The 21780-nt window shown below is 46.4% G+C and overlaps 1 protein-coding gene across 8 annotated transcripts in view; it reads left to right on the top strand.

The window, feature by feature from the left end:
• DOCK7 (dedicator of cytokinesis 7) overlaps positions 1 to 21646 on the top strand; it is a 92136-nt gene extending 70490 nt beyond the window's left edge. For 2 of the 8 annotated variants that reach the window (XM_058842148.1, XM_058842143.1), the window contains 19 exons: positions 344 to 479; positions 1500 to 1596; positions 2046 to 2063; positions 3888 to 3984; positions 4761 to 4895; positions 5526 to 5678; positions 6107 to 6265; positions 6533 to 6633; positions 7402 to 7594; positions 8021 to 8164; positions 8937 to 9068; positions 9642 to 9656; positions 14795 to 14920; positions 15839 to 15928; positions 16730 to 16966; positions 17620 to 17763; positions 18534 to 18640; positions 19586 to 19753; positions 21104 to 21646. In XM_058842148.1, coding sequence (XP_058698131.1) covers positions 344 to 479; positions 1500 to 1596; positions 2046 to 2063; positions 3888 to 3984; positions 4761 to 4895; positions 5526 to 5678; positions 6107 to 6265; positions 6533 to 6633; positions 7402 to 7594; positions 8021 to 8164; positions 8937 to 9068; positions 9642 to 9656; positions 14795 to 14920; positions 15839 to 15928; positions 16730 to 16966; positions 17620 to 17763; positions 18534 to 18640; positions 19586 to 19753; positions 21104 to 21146 — 2295 coding nt within the window. In that variant the 3' untranslated portion in view covers positions 21147 to 21646. Of the gene's footprint in view, positions 1 to 343; positions 480 to 1499; positions 1597 to 2045; positions 2064 to 3887; positions 3985 to 4760; positions 4896 to 5525; positions 5679 to 6106; positions 6266 to 6532; positions 6634 to 7401; positions 7595 to 8020; positions 8165 to 8936; positions 9069 to 9641; positions 9657 to 11128; positions 13949 to 14785; positions 14921 to 15838; positions 15929 to 16729; positions 16967 to 17619; positions 17764 to 18533; positions 18641 to 19585; positions 19754 to 21103 lie in introns of those variants that run through there. The other 6 variants (XM_058842152.1, XM_058842146.1, XM_058842153.1 and 3 more) reach the window with 4 other exon arrangements.
• Positions 21647 to 21780: the final 134 nt, after the last annotated feature.

Below are 21780 nucleotides of genomic sequence, written 5' to 3'. Positions count from 1 at the left end.
TTTACACGACTGCAGAAAGGCATTTCCTGCTCTCTCCAAAGTATTTCCTGTATTCACAATCCCAAGGCCAGGCTTTTCCCATGTTTACTTTCCGGCCATGTGAGTGTCTGTGCCTTGTTCCATTTCTCAGGCAGTTTGTGCTGCTTGCCCCTCATCTACTGCAGTGTCACTTTGAAAAGAGAGTTTTCTGTAGCAATGCTGGCATCTGAGTGATTTATCTACCTACCAGCTTCATCTGTATCCCTTTCTTACTGCATGTCTTCAGATATTTTGAGTTGTTAGCTCTTAGCAAATATCCCACCCTGAAAGAATCTTCCCTCATGCTTTTGTTTGGAACTTGCAGGGCAAGAAAGTGTTTGAAAGAATGAACAGTCTGACGTTTAAGAAGTCAAAAGACATGAGAGCCAAACTTGAAGAAGCAATTTTGGGCAGCATAGGGGCAAGGCAGGAAATGGTCCGAAGGAGTAGAGGACAGCTGGGTAAGTAAAGGAGTCCTCTGTGCCATTCCTTTTTTCCAAAAACTGCTCCTCCCATCCTCAACAATTATTTGCACCCATCTGTGGTGTGGGATACAAAGAGGCCCCTAGGAAAGCTTCTTTGCAGTATCCTTACCTGGGTCTGCAAAATCCCTGCACTTTTCCTGAATTGCAGGCAATTTATTTGTTACTTGATTGCTTTTTTAACTGAGATCACCTCTTATTTATGGGGTGTTTTTGCCTTAATTCTTTCCAATGTAGCATCTTCCAGAGTGTCTTGTTCAAGGATCAGAGAGGAAAGCAAACTGCCTGATCTTGCTCTGACAGCTCTGAAAATGCCTGGGCATTTCTGCTGACTTAAGGAGACTTCAAGTAGCTGTAGTGTGGCTAACAGGCACCTTCTGGTGATTTTTACTGTTTGTAAAACCCAGGAATTTTTATGAACACACAAAATTCAAAGGGGTTAACCCAGGGGTTAGGACAAGAATTGGAGCTGTGGTTTTGTCTCCTGCTCTGCCACACGAGCCTGTCATTGTGGGCTAAGGGGGATAAGTAGTTTAAAGCCATAATTAAGGAATCACTTCAGAAATGGGTGCCTTTATTTTTTTTTTAGTTTGGCCAGATTACTTTTATCACTTGAAATTTCCCTGCCCTCCCAGAAAAGAGAATAAAAGATTGTGAGGTGGGAAAGGGGGTCTTGGCACCACCCTGAGAACATTCCTGGGTGCCAGTTGAGGACAGCAGTGTTGGAATGCTGAGGGTTGGCACACTCAGGCTCTTTGTGCAGTCCAAGGAAGGGACTCCTCTCACCAGTGAGTGTCTCAGGTGCCTCTCTGTGTCTCATGCCACTCAGCAGTGATAGAATTAGGGCCATGTAAACATCCTGGGTGAGTGCCACAGAGCCTCAGGCTCTAGAAAATCATCTTTGTTGCCACCTGCCACTTGTGAGCAGGTCTGGAGCTGCTGCTCGTGCAGCAGAAATGAGCATCAGCTGACTGCTGTTGTTTTGCTGTTACCCTGCAGAGAGGAGCCCTTCTGGGAGCGCCTTTGGAAGTCAAGAGAATCTGAGATGGAGAAAGGATATGACTCACTGGAGGCAGAACACAGAGAAGCTTGACAAGTAACTCTGCCTTATCCTCCTGCTCTACCCATGTGCCAGGGCCTGTGAGAGCAGGGTGCCCCTCCCCACTGAAGGTCACTGCCAGCAGCCACTCAGCCCTTGTGCCTCAGATGCACAGGGCTGGCATTGCAAAAAAAAAAAAGGAAAAAAGCAAGTAGCTTTTACCTCCAACACTGCCCTCCCAACTCTTTGCCTTTCCACTGTCTGTTGCTTCCTTAGACTTCCAGATTAGATTTAAAGAGATTTATACAATCCATTACTGTCTTAAAACCCTGCCCTAAGCTGTAATTTAGAGGGAAGATCCATTAAGAGTTTCCATAGATAGCATTTATATCTCATGTCATATTTCCTTTATTCCATAAGAGCATTCTGGAGTTCTCAAAGCTCGCTTTCCTTTCCTGTCCTAATCCATCACTTTGATTGTTTTTCCACATGTGCTGTGCTTTTAGAAGCCACAAACCAGCCAGGTACTGTAGCATTGGTGTGCAGTTCTTACAAATTGCCATTTTGTACATCTGCAGACTCAATCATCACAGCGTTGTTTGTGATGCTTGGCAGAACTTCTCAGTGTGTGTGTGCAACTGACTGGAATGAGCTCTTTTGGCTTATTACACCCATTTCCTTGAAAATTCCCTCTCTTGGTGTGGTTTAATCCAGAGGGCTCAGGAGTTGTGTTTGAGCTTTGCTGTGCACGTTTTTCTGTCTCCTCAAATTGCAACCTGCAGTCTCCAACCTCCCAGCAAAAGAATTGTTCCTTATCCTAGGGAAGCAATTTCAGCCCAAGTGAAGCTCTGAAGAAACTGAGGAATGGAGTCCTCAGAGCCCAGATGGAGATCGGGCCAAATTTTACCCTTGCAGATATTGACTCCTCCCTGAGTAGAAAGCAATTCTTCACAGCCTTTAGTTGTTTAGTCCCACACAGAAACATAATTTCTCCTTATGACAAGTAGTGGCTCTTTGTCCAAGGCTCCAGTCCTGTTGAGTCATTTGGAAAGACAAATGACCAGGGTATTTCAACCTGCTGATGAAGTGGTGTAGATACAAATTCTAGAGTCACACCAGATTAAACTTTTGCCTGAGAGACTCATCAGTTCACTGCCAGTGCTGGGTCTGAGCCCTGTCCTTTCCAGAAGGACCTCAAGCACACGTTTAACAGCTGTGGAATTCCTTGATGGTCAAAGGATGGTGTCTCACCTCACAAAATGAGCTGCTTAGATAAAACTCTCTAGAACTGCTTTCTAACCCCTGCTTGCTGTGACTGGCTCTGCTGTGTCCTGTGTGTGTAGGTAGAGCCTGGCCTTTGAAACCCCCTAAACAAGACTTCTCACTCCAAGAGCTGTGCACAGCTTGAAGCTGCTGTCATTTTGTGCAGATGGTATTATTTTATGTGGGGCCAGATCCCAAAGCTTCCTGTCCTGGAGATGTTGGGGGTGTGAGCCAGCTCCCAGAGGACGTGGAGTGTGGCAGGGAAGGGCTGCTGCAATACAGCTCCAAGAGCCAAATCGTTTCTCCCTTTCTGTGTATTTTTCTGGAATTCTGGTCACCCTCCTGCTGGGATTTAGCCTAGCATGAGTCTGTCAGAGCTGGCACCTGTGGCAGGGCAGGCCAGAGTTGGGCTCTTTCAGTACACCACTGGATCTCTGCCCAGAGCAGCTGGTGCCACTGGAAGGGGCTGGTTGTGCTGAATTCCTGGAGCCACAGGTGTGAGTGGGTGTCTGGACTTTGCAAGGCTTTCCAGGAAAGCAGGTGCCTGGCATGGAGCAGCAAAACCTCGTCCTTCACCTCAGAGAGGAAGTTGTGCTTCAAGGGTTAAATGCAGTGTGGCTCAGAGAAATAAGATTGCAGCCTGGCAGGCTGCACTGTGCTGCTCCCAGTGCAGGTTCCAGCTCGTGTAGCACCACCGTGTGTCCACAGCCTGCAGCATAAAGCCACATGTCCTGTTCCTGGTTGTGCTGTCGCATGCCTAACGATGCTGCTGAGCCAGTTTGGAGTTGGACTGGGCTTCTAAATTGTTGTTGTGTTCCTGGGAGAGTTATGAAGTGTCAGAGAGCAGTGTGAGCTCTCCAAGCATGATGAATGTGAAGCCTCTGTAAGTCTGTACTTGTAAAAAACAGAGTTTTCCTTCCTGTCCTCTCAGGGGGTGCATTGAAATATCCTCATAGTGTTGTCCAGTGCTAAATAGACAAACTGTAACTGGGAGTTTCCTGCTAGTGGGAGAACATTTTTGACTGGAAAATATGTAGGTCTGTTCCTTAATCAGGAAGTAATTTTACTGCTTTTTCTCTGATCAGGTCAAGGGCTGAGATAGAGCATGAGGCCCTCATCGATGGGAATCTTGCAACAGAAGCCAACCTGATAATTTTGGATACTCTAGAGATAGTTGTACAGGTGAGGTTGATAAGAAAATGGAGATGTAATGGCATTTCAGTCACCTGGCCAGGCAGCACTTTGTTGTACAAAACTGCCTTCAGTGCTGAGAGAACTGTTCAGCTGCAGCAGGAAGGGGGTGATGCCTCTCCTACTCCCAGCCTGGAACAATCTGCTTTTATATTGCAATCCCTTCTTTCAGCCTTGAAATTGAGAATTTAAAGATTCTTCCCTCCTTGTAAGTATAAGAAATAGTTATTCAGGAATGAACTGTAAAAATCTCTAAATCTTGCCCTGTCCCAAACAGTTTCTCCAGTTCTTCCCAAACCTGCCTCAAATCACTGGGTTCCAGGTCAGCCTCCTGCACCTGTACTCACTTTGTCCCCTGATTTCTGTACAAATGCACCTGGGCACAGGCTGGGAGCTGGCAGGACCATGCTTCCCAAATCCACCTCGGATCTGCAGAGAGACCCAGGAAGCCCAAGGATTGTACTTTGTGCCTGAATAACCCAGCTAGAGCCCAGCTATGGGCTTTCCCTCTAGCAGAACAATGTCCCCAAAGGTCAGAGCCTCACTGGGGACAGAGAGTTCCCCATTCCACCTGCTTTATCCATGGATTCCTCACCTGGGGGTTGGCTCAGAACAGGGCTGTTTGTGGGTAATTTCCCCATGCAAAGGGCTTTTGTTCAGAGCTATTTGCTCTCTCCCACACACACAGGCACACAGGAGGTTCATATTTCTCACGGAATCTTGGTTTCCCGTTTTTCTTCTCATGGAATCTTGGTTTCCCTTTGCAGACCGTGTCTGTGACGGAGTCCAAGGAGAGCATCCTCGGCGGTGTGCTCAAAGTGCTGCTGCACAGCATGGCCTGCAACCAAAGTGCCCTTTACCTCCAGCACTGCTTTGCCACACAGAGAGCTTTGGTCTCAAAGGTGAATCCCCTGTGGGGGCTGAAATCTACCCTGAGCAGCACTGAGGGAGGAAGGCGCTGTTTATTCCTTTCTATGGAGTCACTTCCCCACACAATTATTATTTTGGGCAGTATTAATTTTCAGGCAGCATAGCCTGGCCTGGTTTTCATGGGCAGTACTTGCATTTCTGAATTTTGGGGTTGGCTGCACCAAAAAGTGCCTCTCGCACACCACAGATGGGATGTGGATTCCTGCTGGCTGGCACTGAATGGGAAGAGGCACCTGCTCACTGAGGAGCTCAAGGCACAGGTGGGGTTTAAGCTGGACAAATCTCACTTTAAATGGATTTGTTTCCAAGTTTCTGTAGCTGTGCTGGGAGAAGCTCGAAGTTTTAAGCCTGAGTATTTGGGAGTCATGTAAATCGGTGTGCGGGTGTAGATGTAGGAGCAAGTTGGAGGGGAAGGTAAAATGAGTTGCCTTCCAATGCTGCCATTTTTGCCTTACTGTAAAGTGATTCAAATGAGCATCATTCCCCTCAGAACAGAAGGACTGGGCTCCCTCTCGTTCCAGTGCATCCTCACTGCTGCCTGTTTGTCCAGGTGCTCATTCCTGCCTGTCCAAGCGCTGATTTCCTCCCCTGCTGTTTTCTAGTTCCCTGAGCTGCTGTTTGAGGAGGAGACAGAGCAATGTGCAGACCTGTGCCTGAGGCTCCTGAGGCACTGCAGCAGCAGCATCAGCACCATCAGGTCCCACGCCAGTGCCTCCCTGTACCTCCTCATGAGGCAGAACTTCGAGATTGGGAACGTGAGTCTTACTGCAGATAACGGGCTTGGGGGCTGCTGGCATTGGGTTCAGTCCCCCACAGAGCTGGGGGTACACCCTGGCAGGGGATTGACAGCAGCAAAGATAATGGGATTCCAGTTTTTAGGCTTGACCAAACTGGGATCAAGGCAGTTTCATGAAAGCTGTGTGGGGTGTGTGAGAGGAGACCATGTGGAAACAGACAATGCTAATATTTTTTGCAGGAGAACCTTTATCTGGAACTAAATAATCATCAGATTATGAAGTTGGGCAGCACCATGTTTATTCTAATCACTGCTCTGAGACAGCCTTTCTTGCAAAACTTAAGTTTTCTTTTCTCTGTGAGGTCAGGAGGAGGGTGCCATGACCAAAACACTGGTATTGCAGTGTCTCCAGGCTGCTGAAATACCATAACAACATCTCTGTTGCAGAACTTTGCCAGAGTGAAGATGCAGGTGACCATGTCCCTCTCATCCCTGGTGGGGACATCCCAGAACTTCAATGAAGAATTTCTGCGACGTTCCCTCAAGACTATTCTGACATATGCTGAAGAAGATCTGGAACTTAGGGAGACAACATTTCCTGACCAGGTAAAAGACATAAACCATGAGACAAGTAATATGTAATTCATTAACAGGCTGTGCCTAAACCTCCATCTAGAATTGGAATTTGCATGCATCCCCTGAAAAGGGTTTGGGTTTTGTTTTTTTTAATCATTTAATCACATAAAACTCAGGCCTTTGATTAGTCCTGACAAGATGCAAACACACAAAGATTCAGAGTGACCATGTTCCTCACATAACATCGTGTAGCTCAATTCCCACTGCCAGTTCTTCTCAACAACTTACTTTTCACAGGTCCAGGATTTAGTGTTCAACCTCCACATGATCCTGTCAGACACAGTTAAAATGAAGGAGCACCAGGAAGATCCAGAAATGCTGATTGACCTGATGTACAGGTAGAGTTGGCACTGTAGGGACAGGAGATGTCAGTGCTCCACGTGGATTTGGGCTCAGATGCTGCACATTTGGGCACTTACAGGACTTGATTTTGGAGCATTTTGGGGTCTCACTGCTCACAGACCAATATGTGCCTGTCTGTTGTGTTTGAATGTGGTGCTGAGAGGTTTTGTTTGGCATTTAGGCAGCTTATCTTGGATAAAAGTAATTTTCATTCCCCAGCCATCCCTGGAAATCTCATCTTCCACCTGAGTAGAGAACTCTCCGTGCTTGCTTCAGGGAAAACTTGGGGATCTTCCAGCACCTGCTTGTCCAAAAGGCTTTTTGAGGGTACATGCAATGCTGCCCATGTGCAAAAGATATTCCAGAGCCAAGTTAAGCTCCCAAGTGCTCCCAGATTTCATGGTGCTGTCTGCAAAATGGCCCTGAAGGCTTCTTAGAGGTCAGCAGAGATTTTGTTATAGGGAGCCAGGCAGGTGTGCTCTGATTGTGCCACACCTTTGGACTGCCTCCAGAAACATGAAACATGGGCTTTGATCAAGAGCTTCAGCATCACCCTCTGCTCACCCATCACTAAGTGCCTCAAACATCTGCAGTTCAGGGTGACTTCCCATCTCCACAGCTTCTTGTCTCAGGAACTTCCAGACAGCACTAAGGGGGGGTTGGTGTTCAAGCAGAAGTGACAAAATACAGTGTGAAAAAACAGTGCTGAGGGGCTGTGCTGGCTCAGAAGGACATGGAATCACAGAGGTTTTCCCTCCCTTTAGGATTGCCAAGGGCTACCAGAATTCCCCCGACCTGCGGCTGACGTGGCTGCAGAACATGGCAGGGAAACATTCCGAGAGGAGCAACCACGCCGAGTCCGCCCAGTGCCTGGTGCACTCTGCAGCCCTGGTGGCAGAGTACCTGAGCATGCTGGAGGACAGGAAATACCTCCCTGTGGGCTGTGTGACATTTCAGGTGGGCATTATCCTCTCTAAGGGGTTTTTGGGTTTTGCTGCTGAGGTACAAAGTGTTTCCATGTGCTGGGAGTTCTGTGCCTACGTCCTCGAACCGTGCTCACTGTTGCGTGAATGAAGTGCTGCTCTGTGAGAATAGAAATGTGTATTTAATACACATGCTCTACAAAAATAGATACATTTTATATATACACTACAAAAATGGAAGTGTTTCACATATATGCTCTACAAAAATAGAAAGCTGTATATTACGTATATACTCTACAAAAATAGAAAGCTATATTTTATATATATATACTCTACAAAAATAGAAAACTACCTTTATAGAAATTCCAGGATTTGACTGCAGATCATCTGCCTTTCAAAGTATTGAAAGTGTTGAGTGTTGTTTCAATTAAGTGTATTTTTATTTCTTATATCCTCCCAGAACATATCTTCCAATGTTTTGGAAGAGTCAGCAGTTTCTGATGATGTTGTGTCCCCAGATGAAGAAGGAATCTGTTCTGGGAAGTATTTTACAGAAGCTGGTCTGGTGGGATTGCTGGAACAGGCTGCAGCATCTTTCTCCATGGTAGAAGACTTTCATTTCTTTACTTCCCTTCTCCATCAACCTCACACTGCTGGGCAGTAGGAAGAAAAATGTTTTCTCTCAGAGTGTGTAGTTCTATTGTAAATGCTTAATTTGCATGGAGCAATTGGAGTTTTAATTGTTCAAGACAGCCTGGTTTGCCCTCTGGAGTAAACCAAGGAAAACAAGTGAATTAATTCCCACTGCACAACATGAGGTGTCATTCAGTGGGCTTAAGCACATGCAGCAACAAATCCAGGGTGAAAGCCTGGAATTCCTGCTAAGCCACTCTATGCAGTGACTGTCCACATTGGGCTGGACCCCCTCCATGAGAGAGATCCTGAGGATCTTCCAAAGCCCATTTCTTCTGGAGTGCCAGAAGTGGATGCAGGAGTCACATGGGCTGAAGATGTGCTGAACAGAAAAAGCTGAAATGTGCACTTAAGGTTTTCCATATTTAATTCCCATAGATTTGTTTAGGATCCTGTTTAGCTTGTTTTACTCTTGTGCCTGTATCCATCCAGAATATCCCAGGATTGGTTATGTTAATGATCCTAATTACTGACAGCAAGGTGTAATGCACCAGGCCCTTGATTTCAGGGGTAATTGAGGATTTTATTCCATTTATCTCTGGGTACATTTTAAGAAAAGATGTGATTATCCCACAGTGGTGTCTCAGCCACCTTTTCACTTTACAGTTTTATCATTTAAATGCTGTGTGTGTAATCCTGGCTGTTGAATTGACGGAGCAATCTGATGGGCCTTATTTTTGTAGGCTGGCATGTATGAAGCAGTTAATGAGGTTTACAAAGTCCTTATTCCTATTCATGAAGCCAACAGAGATGCCAAGAAGTTGTCTACTATTCATGGTAAACTGCAGGAAGCATTCAGCAAGATTGTTCACCAGGTAATGGTTTGAATTTTCAGCTGCAGGGTGAATTGTGAAGAAACTTCAAATGCTCAGTGCAAGGAAAATGAAAAACCATTATTCTCAGATTCCAGGAGAATTGTCAAATGATGATCCACAGTAAATACAAGGATCATTAACAGCTTTTTTCTCTGAAATTTAACACAAGAGAACATCACTTACCAAGATTTGTTGTAACTTCAGAACTATCCAAGAGTTAAAAATTCCAGTTTATCCTTTCAGATGTTCTTTTAAACTGTGTTTTGCATGCTTGGAAAACCCATTGTACCTTGCCTTTAGCCTGGTAGGTAACATCCAGAAATGCTGGGGGGTTTATTTGTTCATGTGGTGGTTAAAGAATTGAAGGAACCTTTCCAAACTTGGATGGTGCAAAAGCCACCAGCTTAAAGGGCTGGTGAGGGCCTGGCTGTGCTGGGCCAGAGGAGGCTGCTTTGGATGCATGATGACTTAGAACCATTGAAACCATTGCAGGGTTATTGCTGGTCATGTTTTGGCCTTTGAAACTCTTATTTTGGTTTCTGTGACATGCCCTTTTTACTTTTTATCACACAGAGTACTGGCTGGGAGGTAGGTAACTCCATCTTAGTTAGCAAAGAACACTAATTGAGTTTCCAGATGACTCACGCCAACGCTTGCCCACATGTGCTAGCTGTGGGTATTTCTGTTGCTGTCTGCTGTTTAAAACAATTCATTAACCAAAGAAATCCCAATAAACCATGGTTGTAGTAGGAATTTCTTCATAAGCAGCTGTAGGTAGTGCATGGATGCTGACGTGTTCCACTAATGAGGTTCTTTGGTGAATGAGCCACTGTATCATCACTAGTTTGTTTTTATAATTTGTTTATATTTCTTTCCATCAGCATTGACAAAGAAAATCATCCCTCCATACCATATTTTCACCCCACCCACAGGGGTCGATTTAAGCACCAATGCTCAGAGGTACCAAACACAAACCTGATTTGCTGCAGGTGCACCTTTGATCTCAGAGGAGAAACTGCATCCTTCTGTTCTCAGTCAATTTATATAGGGATTTTTCTGGCAGCAAAAGGGCTCAGTTGTGTTAACTTGGGCCAGTTTTGATGCCTGGGTTTTTGAGGAGGCTGTCTGCTCACAGTTCTGCAACACACACCATGAGAACCACGCTTTTGGGTTAAAAATGGACAGAGCAATTGATTAATCTGTAGGGCCACTTTGATACCAGCCCTAGTCCAGTTGGCACAGTGGGTGCATGAGCATGGAGAAAGCACTAAAAAGGTCTGTGAATTATGATGTTACTTGTTTAGGCTTAATCTTTCCAGTTTATTTTTGCTTTTCTATGGACCAAGCAGCTCATTTTGGGCCACCTCCCTCCAGGTTTCCACCACACATTTATTGAACTGAGGCTGAGACAAAAAAACCCTTTGGTGTTGTAGAACATAATTTGGGCTGGTGATGTCTGAATGTTAGTTTCAATTCCAGCCTACAAAAAAAGGAAATTTTGCAGCTTAAAATAAACCCTGACACTTCAGGGCTGGCCCTGGAAGACATCCCCTTGTTCCCATGGAAAGTCCAGGCAGACACAGCCCAGCAGAGAACCTGTGCTAGGTGTGGAAATGATGTAAATATGTTCAAGCCAGCAAGGCCTGTGAGCATCTATTTTATTATTCTGCCCCTAAATCGACCCCTGGAGAAACTCCTGCCATTGGTTATGATTCTAACACCACTTGGTCATGTTTTACTGCATGGTAAAAGACACCGTGGGTTCAGCTCTCGTCTGTCATCGTGCTCCTTCATTGCCACACTTTTTCTGACCTTTGTGCTTTGTAGCTTTCAGGTTTGTTGCATGTTTTGCCCTTTTTTTCCCCCCTTGTATTAAATATTTTAATGGATGCTCGCCCCCCCCACCCCCCTTTTTTTTTTTAATTTTAAAATTTATTTGCTGCCAATTTGCTGCTTGTTTGTTTTATGGAATTTCCCTAATTAAATACTTTCTGTTTTCTCCTCTATCGCCCTGGTTGCTGACCCTCCTCCCCACTCTTACTATTGTCTGTTGTGGTAAGTTCCTACTTGTGGAATTTTTTTTCCCTTTCTCTGCCCCTTTTCCCCCCACCTCCCCTTTTTGTTTTTTGGTTGTTTTTTTTTTTTTGTTTTACTGTGGAACCCCCAATTTCATTTTAGCAAAGAGCTATGCCAACAGCAGCACCCCCCTAAGGGCACAAGGAATGTGGTGTTGCCAACTACAAGCATTGCTCAGTGTCCTGAGTCTGGCACCAGAGCACTCCTGAGCTCTCCTTAAACACACCAACTGGTAGGCTTTGTGTGTTTATTCATGGAATAAATGTTGAATCCATTCTATTTGTTTGCTTTCCAGTTAGGAAAGTTAAGAAAAAAATCTCCTGCTGCACCATGAGAATTTAAAAGCTGTTTTTAATCTGTGCAGGGGGAGGTTGCCAGTGGATAACAGGGCTCCAGGAGCCGATTCTTTCCCAAAAAATCAGTATTGGAAAACCTGTAGTAGTTGGCAACACTGCAAAGGACCTTGGGTTAAAATTGAGCAGGGAAATAACAGTGCTGAGTTTGGTAAAGATGGATTGGATTCTGAATTTTGAAGGATTTGCTTTTGTTTCTGCACCCATCAGACAGCTGCTGCTGTCTTGATGAAGGAAGCAGATGATCCCTCTTGCATCTGATGTATCTTTTTTTCCCCCCCCCAAATCTTGTTGGCAAAGCTTTTTGTGTGCGTGCAAAAGATAACCCCAAAACTTTATTCCCAGCAATTTGGAAAGGTATTTACCATGCATAATAACAAATCATGAACCTTCATAAGTCATGGTGGCTGTTACCTGCTCTGCAGTTGTGTGATGGCTATTCAGTGTTCACCTTCATTCTCTTCTTCTCCCAAAATCCTATTATTTTATTATAAAATAATAGGAGATATGATGCTTTTAATAATTTCTCCCTCATATCTGCATTTTTAGCTCCTCCCAGAAAAAAAGACCACAGAGCATTAAGTTATTTGGTCAATTTTCCCTGCTGTGGTTGGGAAGTAGTTTGGTGTTACCTGAGGTTCAGAGATCCCAGTACAGAGCCATCCCCTGTCCCTAATGCCAGGCTGATCCCAGGGAAGTGGCAGCTCCTGAATATCCCTGGGAGGCCTGGAGTGCTCTGGAAGTGTTTCCCCCAAAGAGATTTGCTCCCATTCCCTTGCTTCCAGGCACATATTCCCAGCATGAGTCACATCAGGGGCTGACAGTGCTCCTCACTGCTGGCTCTGGAATCTCTTTAACTGGGATTCAACATCTGTATTTACCAGGGAAAGCCAGAACAGCTGGTCTGCATAGGGATGAGCTGGGAGCTGACCTCACACAGGGGCAGGGAATCTCACCAGGCTTCCCTGGAGCTCTGCCATTCTTGGGGCTCCCCAATGCCCCAAAACTCTTTATTTTATGCATTTAGTAAATGCCAGCAGAACGCCTCAGTGATTTATGCTGATCAGCAGACGACATTCTCTTCCTCCCTTGTTACTTTTACCGTGCCTGTAACAAGGAGCTACCTGGGCAGGTGTCCATGGCAAAAACTCACTTGTAGGGATCTGGTTCTGCAAATGCTTCACACCCTGGAAACCCCTGGCCAAGGAGGAAGGAAAAAACTCATTAATTAGAAATCAGTGTGTCCTCAACCACCCCGTGCCAGGGTTGGGGCAGGATCCCATGGACTTTCCCATGGAGCATGGCCAAGCCTTGTGCTGGCTCTGGGGACCTGATCCACGTAGCAGCTCCCCCCAAGCAGACATGGAGTCATGGAATACTTTGGGTTGGAAAGGACCTTAAAGAGCATCAGATTCCAGCCCCACCTTCCACCAGGTGCTGCCTTGGGAAGGACTTAGAGAAAGGAACCCTGCAGTCAGAGCCTTCTGTCTGTGACAGAGGGAAGCTGTAAGTGCTGGGTGTTGAGGGATTTTAGTGTGGATAATGTTACCCAAAACTGGCTTTGAAAAGGTAGTGATGAGGAAAAAAAAGTTCAGGAGCTCAATCCTGCATAGATCCAGAGGGATGGGTGCTGGACAAAGACAGGGAATCCAGGGAAATGGCAGCATCCAGTAAAACAGCAACAGCTCTGCAGCTGGAGTTCCCACCCTGGGAGTGCTCCTGGCATCCTTTGGTGTGTCCCCTGGCAGTGGGGCTGGAGAAGAGCCCCTCTATGCAGGAGAGAGCCTCTAGAGCAGGGTTCAGGGAGCCTGGGCACAGCCAGGGGTTGCTTTTTTGGGATGAGGGCTGCTACTCGCCCCAGCTGCCTTTGGGAGGGCAGAAGTCAGCTCAGAAGTGGAAGTTTTTAGCCCTCAGGCACCCCCAGGGGGATTCTCCAGAGTTTCCCCAAGCCAGAAGGCAGTGGCCATGCCAGTGGTTTTTGCAGTCTGAAGTTTGCCTGAAGGGTTTTTTTTTTAGTTTTAGTTTGGCTTATTTATCCTATTTACCTTCCATAAATCTTGTTCACTATCACCACAAGAAATCAGTTTTGCCATAGAAAAATCCTAAAATAAAACTGGCAGCCAGGACACCTTTAAGGGCTGTTTGAAGCCAAAATCTAACCCAGCTCAGGGACACTGAGTGTCCTAAAGTGCATCACGCTTTGTCACGAGAGTAAAGGTGAACATTTTGGAGTTTCTTGCTGAAAGGCATCCCTGGTTTGTGCATGCAGCGTGAGTTCTTTAACAAAAGCAAGGTGTGTTTAATTTTTAAAGCATTTTTCTTCTCTCTCTCTCTCTCTCTTTCTCTCTCTTAATCAGATTATCTCCGTTGCCTTTCCAGCAAAAAATCTTTCTTGTTTCTCTACTTTTGTTGCGTTTTGGGGCCAAATTCACCACTGGCTCCCCTGGAAGCAGGTACATGGCACAGGATTGCATCTGCTTTCACCAGGAGTGACTTTGGCCCTCTCTCCTAGGCAGTTCTCAGAGAGTGTAACAGCTCCCAGCTGGAATGCTGGTTCAAAAGCACTTGTGTGTGTGTGTGAGTGAGCTGGACGTTGACTTGGGCCCAACCCTGCAATTCCTGGAGGGTGGATTTGGGGGGAATCAATGCTGGTTGATTCCAGGGGTGTCTGACCCCTTCCTGCAGGGTTTCTGCACAGGCTTTGGAGGGCCTCAGATAATGCTCCCAACAAAGGGATTTGCCTTTGGCTGCCTCTCAGAGACATCTGATGCTTCTTAAACTGAAAGAGAATAGATTTAGATGGGATATTGGGAAGGAATTCTTCCCTGTGAGGGTGGTGAGTCTCAAGTTCCCAGAGAAGCTGTGGCTGCCCCTGGATCCTTTGAAGTGTCCCAGGCCAGGTTGGTGTGGGAGGTGTCCCTGCCTGTGGCAGGAATGGCACTGGTTGGGCTTTAAGTGCCCTCCCAACCCAAACCATTCCATAATTCCATGATGGCACCTCCAGGCTCCTCCTGGGTTGGGAGAAGTCATTGCAGGGTTGGGCTAATGGTCGTAACTGATCCATAGAATTCCATGTTAGTTGATAATTCCATTGTGGTGTTTGCTGCTAAATGCATCCATGCTGAGTTCCAGGTGTGGTTTTTTTCTTTCTCTCCTTTCTTTCTAATTTTTTTCCCTTGTTTTTTTAATTTCTTTTCATTTTGCATAAGTTCAGGAGCCTGCCTGCAGCCGTGCTTGGGGGTGTGCATATCTCCACCCTGAAATAACCTCTTGTTTCTCCATCCCTAGGATGGAAAGAGGATGTTTGGCACCTACTTCCGAGTTGGTTTTTATGGAACTAAGTTTGGAGACCTGGATGAGCAAGAGTTTGTTTACAAGGAACCTGCAATAACCAAGCTGGCTGAAATCTCCCATCGGCTGGAGGTGAGAGGCTTTAACTGGGAGTTTAACTGCTTCCCATCAGATGTTTTTATAGGAACAGCCCTTTAGAAGAGCAGTTTGGGTGTCTGAGAGCTGGGCCTGGTGTCCCCTGTCCTCCTGCTGGTGGCACCTCTGCGGGAGGAGAGGAATTCACTGATCAGGGAGAGGCTCTCCCTGAGAATGTGTGGTGCTCCTGTTATCTTTTTCCTCCAGTAGGATCTTTCCAAGGCATAGACAAAGTCTTTGTTAGTCACTTCTTTATCTTCTGGTTTCTCCAGAACGTCCTTGTGGTCCATAAATTCTGCATTCCAGATGTCCAACCTCAACAGTTCAGCTCTCTCTCCCAGGCTTTATTCATTGAAGCACAGCAGAGTTGGTTTATCAAAACTTAAAGATTGATTAATTTCCCCAGGCTGTGCTCCCATAAAAGTAGGTTATGACAACGTTGCTAAATGCTGGCTAAGACTAATTTAAGAATAACACAGTTTTTGTGATACATATATATATATATATATATATACACACATATATATCACAATCTTTGTTATATATATATGTATATAGGTTATGATTAAATAGGTAATTTAAATGTTAATTAAAATCATTAACTAAAGGTTAAACATCTTATCATTTCCAACACCAGTGGATCCCAAACTGACCTGTTTTAGTTGTGCACAGCCACAAAACAAACCCAAATGCCTCATTCAGAACCAGGCACTGTTGGAAGGCTCTCCTGCTTTCCAGGGCTTGTTTTTTCCCATTGCCCCTGGAATGTGACTGTTGGAATTCTCCTGGCTTCAGCAGATCACATTCTGTCAAAGGCATGTGGAGTTTCACCTCCCCAGAATGTGCCTTTGCCCCCCAGCCCCCATCAGGGCTGCATTTGATGTTTGCTTTCAGTTCCTTTCTCCTTGGTTGTAGGGTTTTTATGGAGAACGGTTTGGGGAAGATGTGCTGGAAGTGATCAAGGACTCAAACCCGGTGGACAAATGTAAACTCGATCCCAACAAGGTAAGGGCACAAGTGCAGGTGTAGAAGTAGAACAGGTCCTGAATGGGTGAAAATGCAGTGGGACAAATTCTCCTCTGAATTTTACCACATGGGCAACAAAATCCACGTACTTGAGCATCTTGTGACTGTTTGGGAGGAGAGTTTGGGAAGATAATTCCAGGAAGAGTGGCAGAATTGGCCATTCCCTTCCCTGCCCTGGTAGTGGTGGGTGGGAAGGGAGGAGGTGAAAGGACAGAGGCTGTGCTGGCATTGCTCTGCAGGGAAGGAGGGGCTGTGCCGTTCTCTGACTCTTGTGCAGCTGCAGCATTTTGTCACCTTTGTGCCACATCCTTTAAGTGCAGCAGAAAGATCAAGAGCAGGCCTAGGAAACAGGACTGTGGCTCAGGGCAGGGCATGACCTGCAAGGAAAGGTTTAGATTGGATATTGGGGAGGAATTCATTGTGAGGTGGTGAGGCCCTGGCACAGGGTGCCCAGAGAAGCTGTGGCTGCCCCTGAATCCCTGGAAGTGTCCAAGGCCAGCCTGGAGCAACCTGTTTCAGGGGAAGGTGTCCCTGCCTGTGGAAGGGGTGGGCTGGATGGGCTTTAAGGTCCCTCCCACACAAACCATTCCATCATTCCATGATGTGAAAGGCACGAGAAGGGAAGGACAGGACAGCAAGCTGTGCTTTACCCAGCCCACAAACCGGTGGTGAGCGGGATTTTTGAAGGCAAAACCCAGGCCTAGTTTGTTCAGTGGTGGCACTGGGAGGACACAGATCCCACTGGGACAGCAAGGAGCACATTCCCTGCTGCCCCTGCAGGCCTACATCCAGATCACGTACGTGGAGCCCTACTTCGACACGTACGAGATGAAGGACAGGATCACCTACTTCGACAAGAACTACAACCTGCGGCGCTTCATGTACTGCACGCCCTTCACGCTGGACGGCCGCGCCCACGGCGACCTGCACGAGCAGTTCAAGCGCAAGACCATCCTCACCACCTCCCACGCCTTCCCCTACATCAAAACCAGGATCAACGTTATCCACAAGGAGGAGGTGAGGCTGCAGTCGGGTGGGAAACGGTGCCCGGTGGCGCAGGAGACTCCTTCAGCTCCGGGTCCAGCTTGCCTTAGGAGTTCCTAGGGATTTCTCCGTGTTCCCATTCTGCCCAAACTAAGGCCAGACTGATTCAGGGATGTATCTGCCCCACCACCTCCAGACCTGGTACATGCAGGGGCCCTTGGAGAGCCCTGCAAGGTGAGCTGGATTGGTGTTAGGGCAGCCTGGCCTAGGGAAGGTGTCCTGCCTCTGGTGGGGGTGGAATGGGATGAGCTTTAAGGTCCCTTCCCACCCAACCATTCCATGATTCTGTGATATTGGAGGTTTGTGAATTTTGCAAGGGTGGGCTGGCTCAGATGTGGTCACTGAGCAGCACTAAGGGACTGGCAGTGCTTGCAACCCTGCAGTGACCCAAAGGGACACGAGTGTCACTCAGAAACACCTCAGGCAGCTCTGGAGTGCCCAGAAACACATCTGAAAATCAAACTTTTTCTTGATGTCACTGAAGCAAGCAGATGCATTTCTGAAGTCCTGTTGGTGTCCTCCACCCCTTTGTGGTGCCACCCCACTGTGACCTGGGTGTTCTGATGGCCTGTGCCTGGTTGCCAAGCTCAGCCATAACAAAAATCCTGTTCTGGCTTCTTGCTTAGATCATTTTGACCCCCATCGAAGTCGCCATCGAGGACATGCAGAAGAAAACACAGGAACTGGCTTTTGCCACCCACCAAGACCCTGCAGACCCCAAGATGCTGCAGATGGTGCTGCAGGGATCAGTAGGTACCACAGTGAATCAGGTGAGTATCACTGTCCCAGCTGGACTCTCTGGGAGTGCACAGCCTTGGCCTTTGTTTCTGAATTCCCTTGGAATTTTTTCCCTGTTCAGTCTGTGGGATGTCTTTAAGGTCACTGGTAGATCGAGGCCAGCTGTTCCAGTGATTTTGCTATTTGAGTAAGAGTCTTAAAAATGTGGAAAGAGGCTGGGAAGAAACATCCCTCCGTCAGTTACTGCTCCTTCCTGGCACTTGCAGTTGTTTCTGGCTGCTCCTCTTCCCTGAAAGTTTCCCTTTGTTAGCCAGGCTCTGCTGTGGATTTTTGATAAAATGGAAAGCAGTGGAGAAAAACTGAGGAAAAACTGAAGGAGCCTGAGTAAAGCACAGTGCACAAGCTGGAAAAAAATCAGCTGGAGTTCTGAGTGCTGGGTTGAGTTTGCAGTGCTGGCAAACACTCCCTGGCTTCCATCTGCGTTGTTTAAACTTTGCCTCAGTTGTGAGTTGAGCAAACTTTGTCAGGAGTCCTTATAAAGGAAAACAAATGGAGAATCTGTGCAGTTTCTCACACTGTTTTCCAAAAGCAGAGTTTTAAATAAAACAAAGCAAGGCCTAAAAGAGACTCAGTTGTCACTGAGGTTGGTGATTTACACCAGATTTCCCAGCTACAGCTCTTCAGGATGCTTTGTGTAAGGAAATGTGTTTTGTGGATGTTTTCTATGTGGCTGAACTTTCTCCAGTGATTGAATATGACAGACAGTTCCCAGAAACTCACTGTGCCCCTTCTTCTCCTAAAGGGACCATTAGAAGTTGCACAGGTTTTCTTGTCTGAAATCCCCAATGATCCAAAGCTCTTCAGACACCACAACAAACTCCGGCTCTGTTTCAAGGACTTCACAAAAAGGTATGGAAGGGGTCCCCAAGGCACCTGCCAGGTGCAGTGGCTGCTGCCACCCCAGACAGGGACATGTGCAGTGACCCAGGGCTGTCCTGGTGTCCCTCCACCTGCCCAGGTTCCATGTGCAGCTCATTCCTCACCTGCCCAGCCCTTCCCTGTTGGTGCTGCTGCCCCATGGCTTCAGGGGCCTTGCTGTTCATCAGGAGGGAACTGATCCCTGCTCTGTTGTGAAGTGTCCCAGAAATCACAACAGCCCAGAACTCCCAGCGTGGCAGGTCAGGAGGAATTGCTGGACTGGCCAGGAGATGAAATTTCCTTCTGAAGTGAATTTCTCCAGGCAGAGTGGAGGGATGCTGGCACAATTCCCTGGAGAAGTGTGTTGGCTGCTCTATTTTCCTAGAGTCATGCAAGCTGCAGGCTCAGTCCAGTATCTTTTACAGTACCAAGAAATGAACAAAACCACCAAAATAATTGATATTAAAATGCTGTGAGCAAACAGATCAAGTGGAAGCATAGTTTTCCCTTGGGAGATAAATGGCTTTGCTGATACAGTTGTTTTCCTACCCTTTATTTAAATTACATCTTTGCAAACAGAAGAGTTCCTGATGAACATCCCAGGCTGCTATTTATTAATCACTCCTGATTCTACCCATCTTTAAAACCTCTGGGACTGGAAGTGGCTCTGGAAATTCAGTTTCTCTTCAGAGAGGATAAATGTAACTGGAGAGTAAATGACAATAAAAAAGGAGTTAATCAGTCTGGAAACTGGAGATGTGACACCCTTTCCTTGCCCTCTGGACACCAGGTGGTTCAGCTGTGCCATGATTACGAAAAAACAGGATAAAGGGATATTCCCTGGCACAGAATGGATGTTTTTGTACTATTGGATTAACAAACCCGTAGCAAGGGGGTCTTTCTGCGTGCCCAGCTCTCAGAGGGTTTGTTTTGCAGGTGTGAGGATGCCCTGAGGAAGAACAAGAGCCTGATCGGGCCGGACCAGAAGGAATATCAGCGGGAGCTGGAGCGCAACTACCACCGGCTCAAGGAGGCTCTGCAGCCCCTGATCAACAGGAAGATCCCGCAGCTCTACAAGGCAGTGCTGCCTGTCACGTGCCACAGGTGCATATTTGGGGTTCCTCTCGGGGCACAGGGTGTGAAACTGAGGGGTCTGAACTTCCCGGGATCCTGCGCCATCCGTTTGTTTTCAATCCTGGCTCTCTTGGCCGAGCCCATCCCTTTTCCCTTCTGTCCCTCCTGAGAGCACATTCCCTTCCCAGCAGCTGTGGTAGGTGGTGTTTGCAATGTTCCTTTTGTTCCTCAGCTAGGACAGTTGGGTTTTTTATTCATTTCCATCCTGTATCCCATTCTTTTTAGATGCAAAACCACCCTCAGCATGGCAGGACTTTATTCCCAGTGAAACTGGGATCAGGTGCTCCAGGGGGGAAAAATTGTTGGTGTCTTCTGTGCTGGAAGACCAGGAAGCTGGAGATTTGGTTTTGTGTGAGACAGGACATAAAAATCCCAGTGGGAATCACAGGATCACAGAAGGGTTTGGGTTGGAAAGATCTTAAACATCATCCAGTCCCACCCCCTGCCATGGGCACCTTCCACCAGAGCAGGCTGCTCCAACCTGGTCTGGGAAAATTCCAGGGGTGGGCTGAACAAAACCTCCATGTGCAGGTCATGGATGAGCAGGGGGATTTTGGGTACAGCCACTTTCCAACCAGGCTGTGGCTCCCAGAACAGGGACAGGAATGGTTCCCAGCAGGAACCCTCCAGGGAATCTGTGACTCCTGTGGAGTCCCCTGGCAGCAGGGCAAGGCTGGATATTCCTGGAGCTGCACTTGAGGGGGTTTCTGGCTGTGAGTGCTGCAGGAAGGTGCCCTTCCCTCCCTGCCCAGCTTTGAGATGCTGGGAGCATCTCCCCAGCTCTGTGTCTCAGCTGTTCCCTGGCAAACTTTCCTGGCTGGCATGGTGGGAATACCAGAGCTTCCCTCCCCACCCAGCCAGGAGCCCTGCAAATGCTTTTGGTGTGGTAATTATTATCTGATCTTCCTGTGCAGGGAGCTTAATACAGGTATGACATAAAATATCCTGAAAATCATGGAATATCCTGAGTTGGAAGGATCCCACCAGGATCATCGAGTCCAACTCCCAAGTATTCCTGGCAAATTCCACTTTAGGAATGTGTTTGAAAGATTTAAATAAGATTTCAGTTGTGCAGGTGGTTTGTGCTGCTTCTTGTGTGTACACAGGAATTAAACTTTCTGTCAGTGTTCTGGATGATCCCAGATACAAACCCAAACCAAATTCCGTGGAAAAGCAACGAGTTTTAATGCCAGTGGACTTAATTTTTGTTGTAACCAGCTCTAGGAAATACTGGAAATCAATTCAGAGTCATTCATCTGGTGAGGCTTCTTATTTCACCATGGAAAATCTGAGCTCATCATTGTATTTTCTCTCCCTCAGAGACTCCTTCAGCAGGATGAGCCTTCGCAAAATGGAAATCTAAACGAGTTAAAAACCAAAATAAAAAAAAAAAAGCACTTAAAAAATTAAGGTTTTGAAAAGAAAAAGAGCCTTGTTATCAGCGCTGGGAATCAAAGAAGTTTTATTGTGAAATAAAACTTGGACTTCATCCTGGACATCCCACACACCTCTTCCTCCATCAAAGTGTTCAGTGGCCAAAAAATCATTCTGAATTGTCAAATGTAGACTTCTCAATGTTTGAAAAGAAAAAACAAAAAAAAATCATGGCAGTGGTATCCAGAGTATTGGTGATGAGCTGTAAACTTACCTGTTTTTTAAAGCATTTTTATGACTCAAAGGTACACTAAACGCATTTACCTTTATTTATAGCATTACTTAATGTTAAATTTATTTTACTTTTAGTTCCTATATTTAATTTATATTAGGACCATACGCAAATGCATTTTGGAAGTTTTTAATGTAGTGATGATGCTGATGGTTATTTTGATGGTACTATTAAATATGTGAATGTTTACACTTTAATTCCCTGTGCATTGGACTTCAGGGCTCAGCATCCTTGGGGAAAAGGTTCAGAGCAAGGTAAGTCATGGTAACATTAATTAACCAAGTGCTGATTGTTTATTATCCCTGTTCTTTTGCTGCAAACAAAAACCAAA

The sequence above is a fragment of the Poecile atricapillus genome, chromosome 7, assembly GCF_030490865.1.
Source record: "Poecile atricapillus isolate bPoeAtr1 chromosome 7, bPoeAtr1.hap1, whole genome shotgun sequence".
NCBI classification, from domain to species: Eukaryota; Metazoa; Chordata; class Aves; order Passeriformes; family Paridae; genus Poecile; species Poecile atricapillus.
This window is presented reverse-complemented; position numbering and strand designations above follow the sequence as displayed.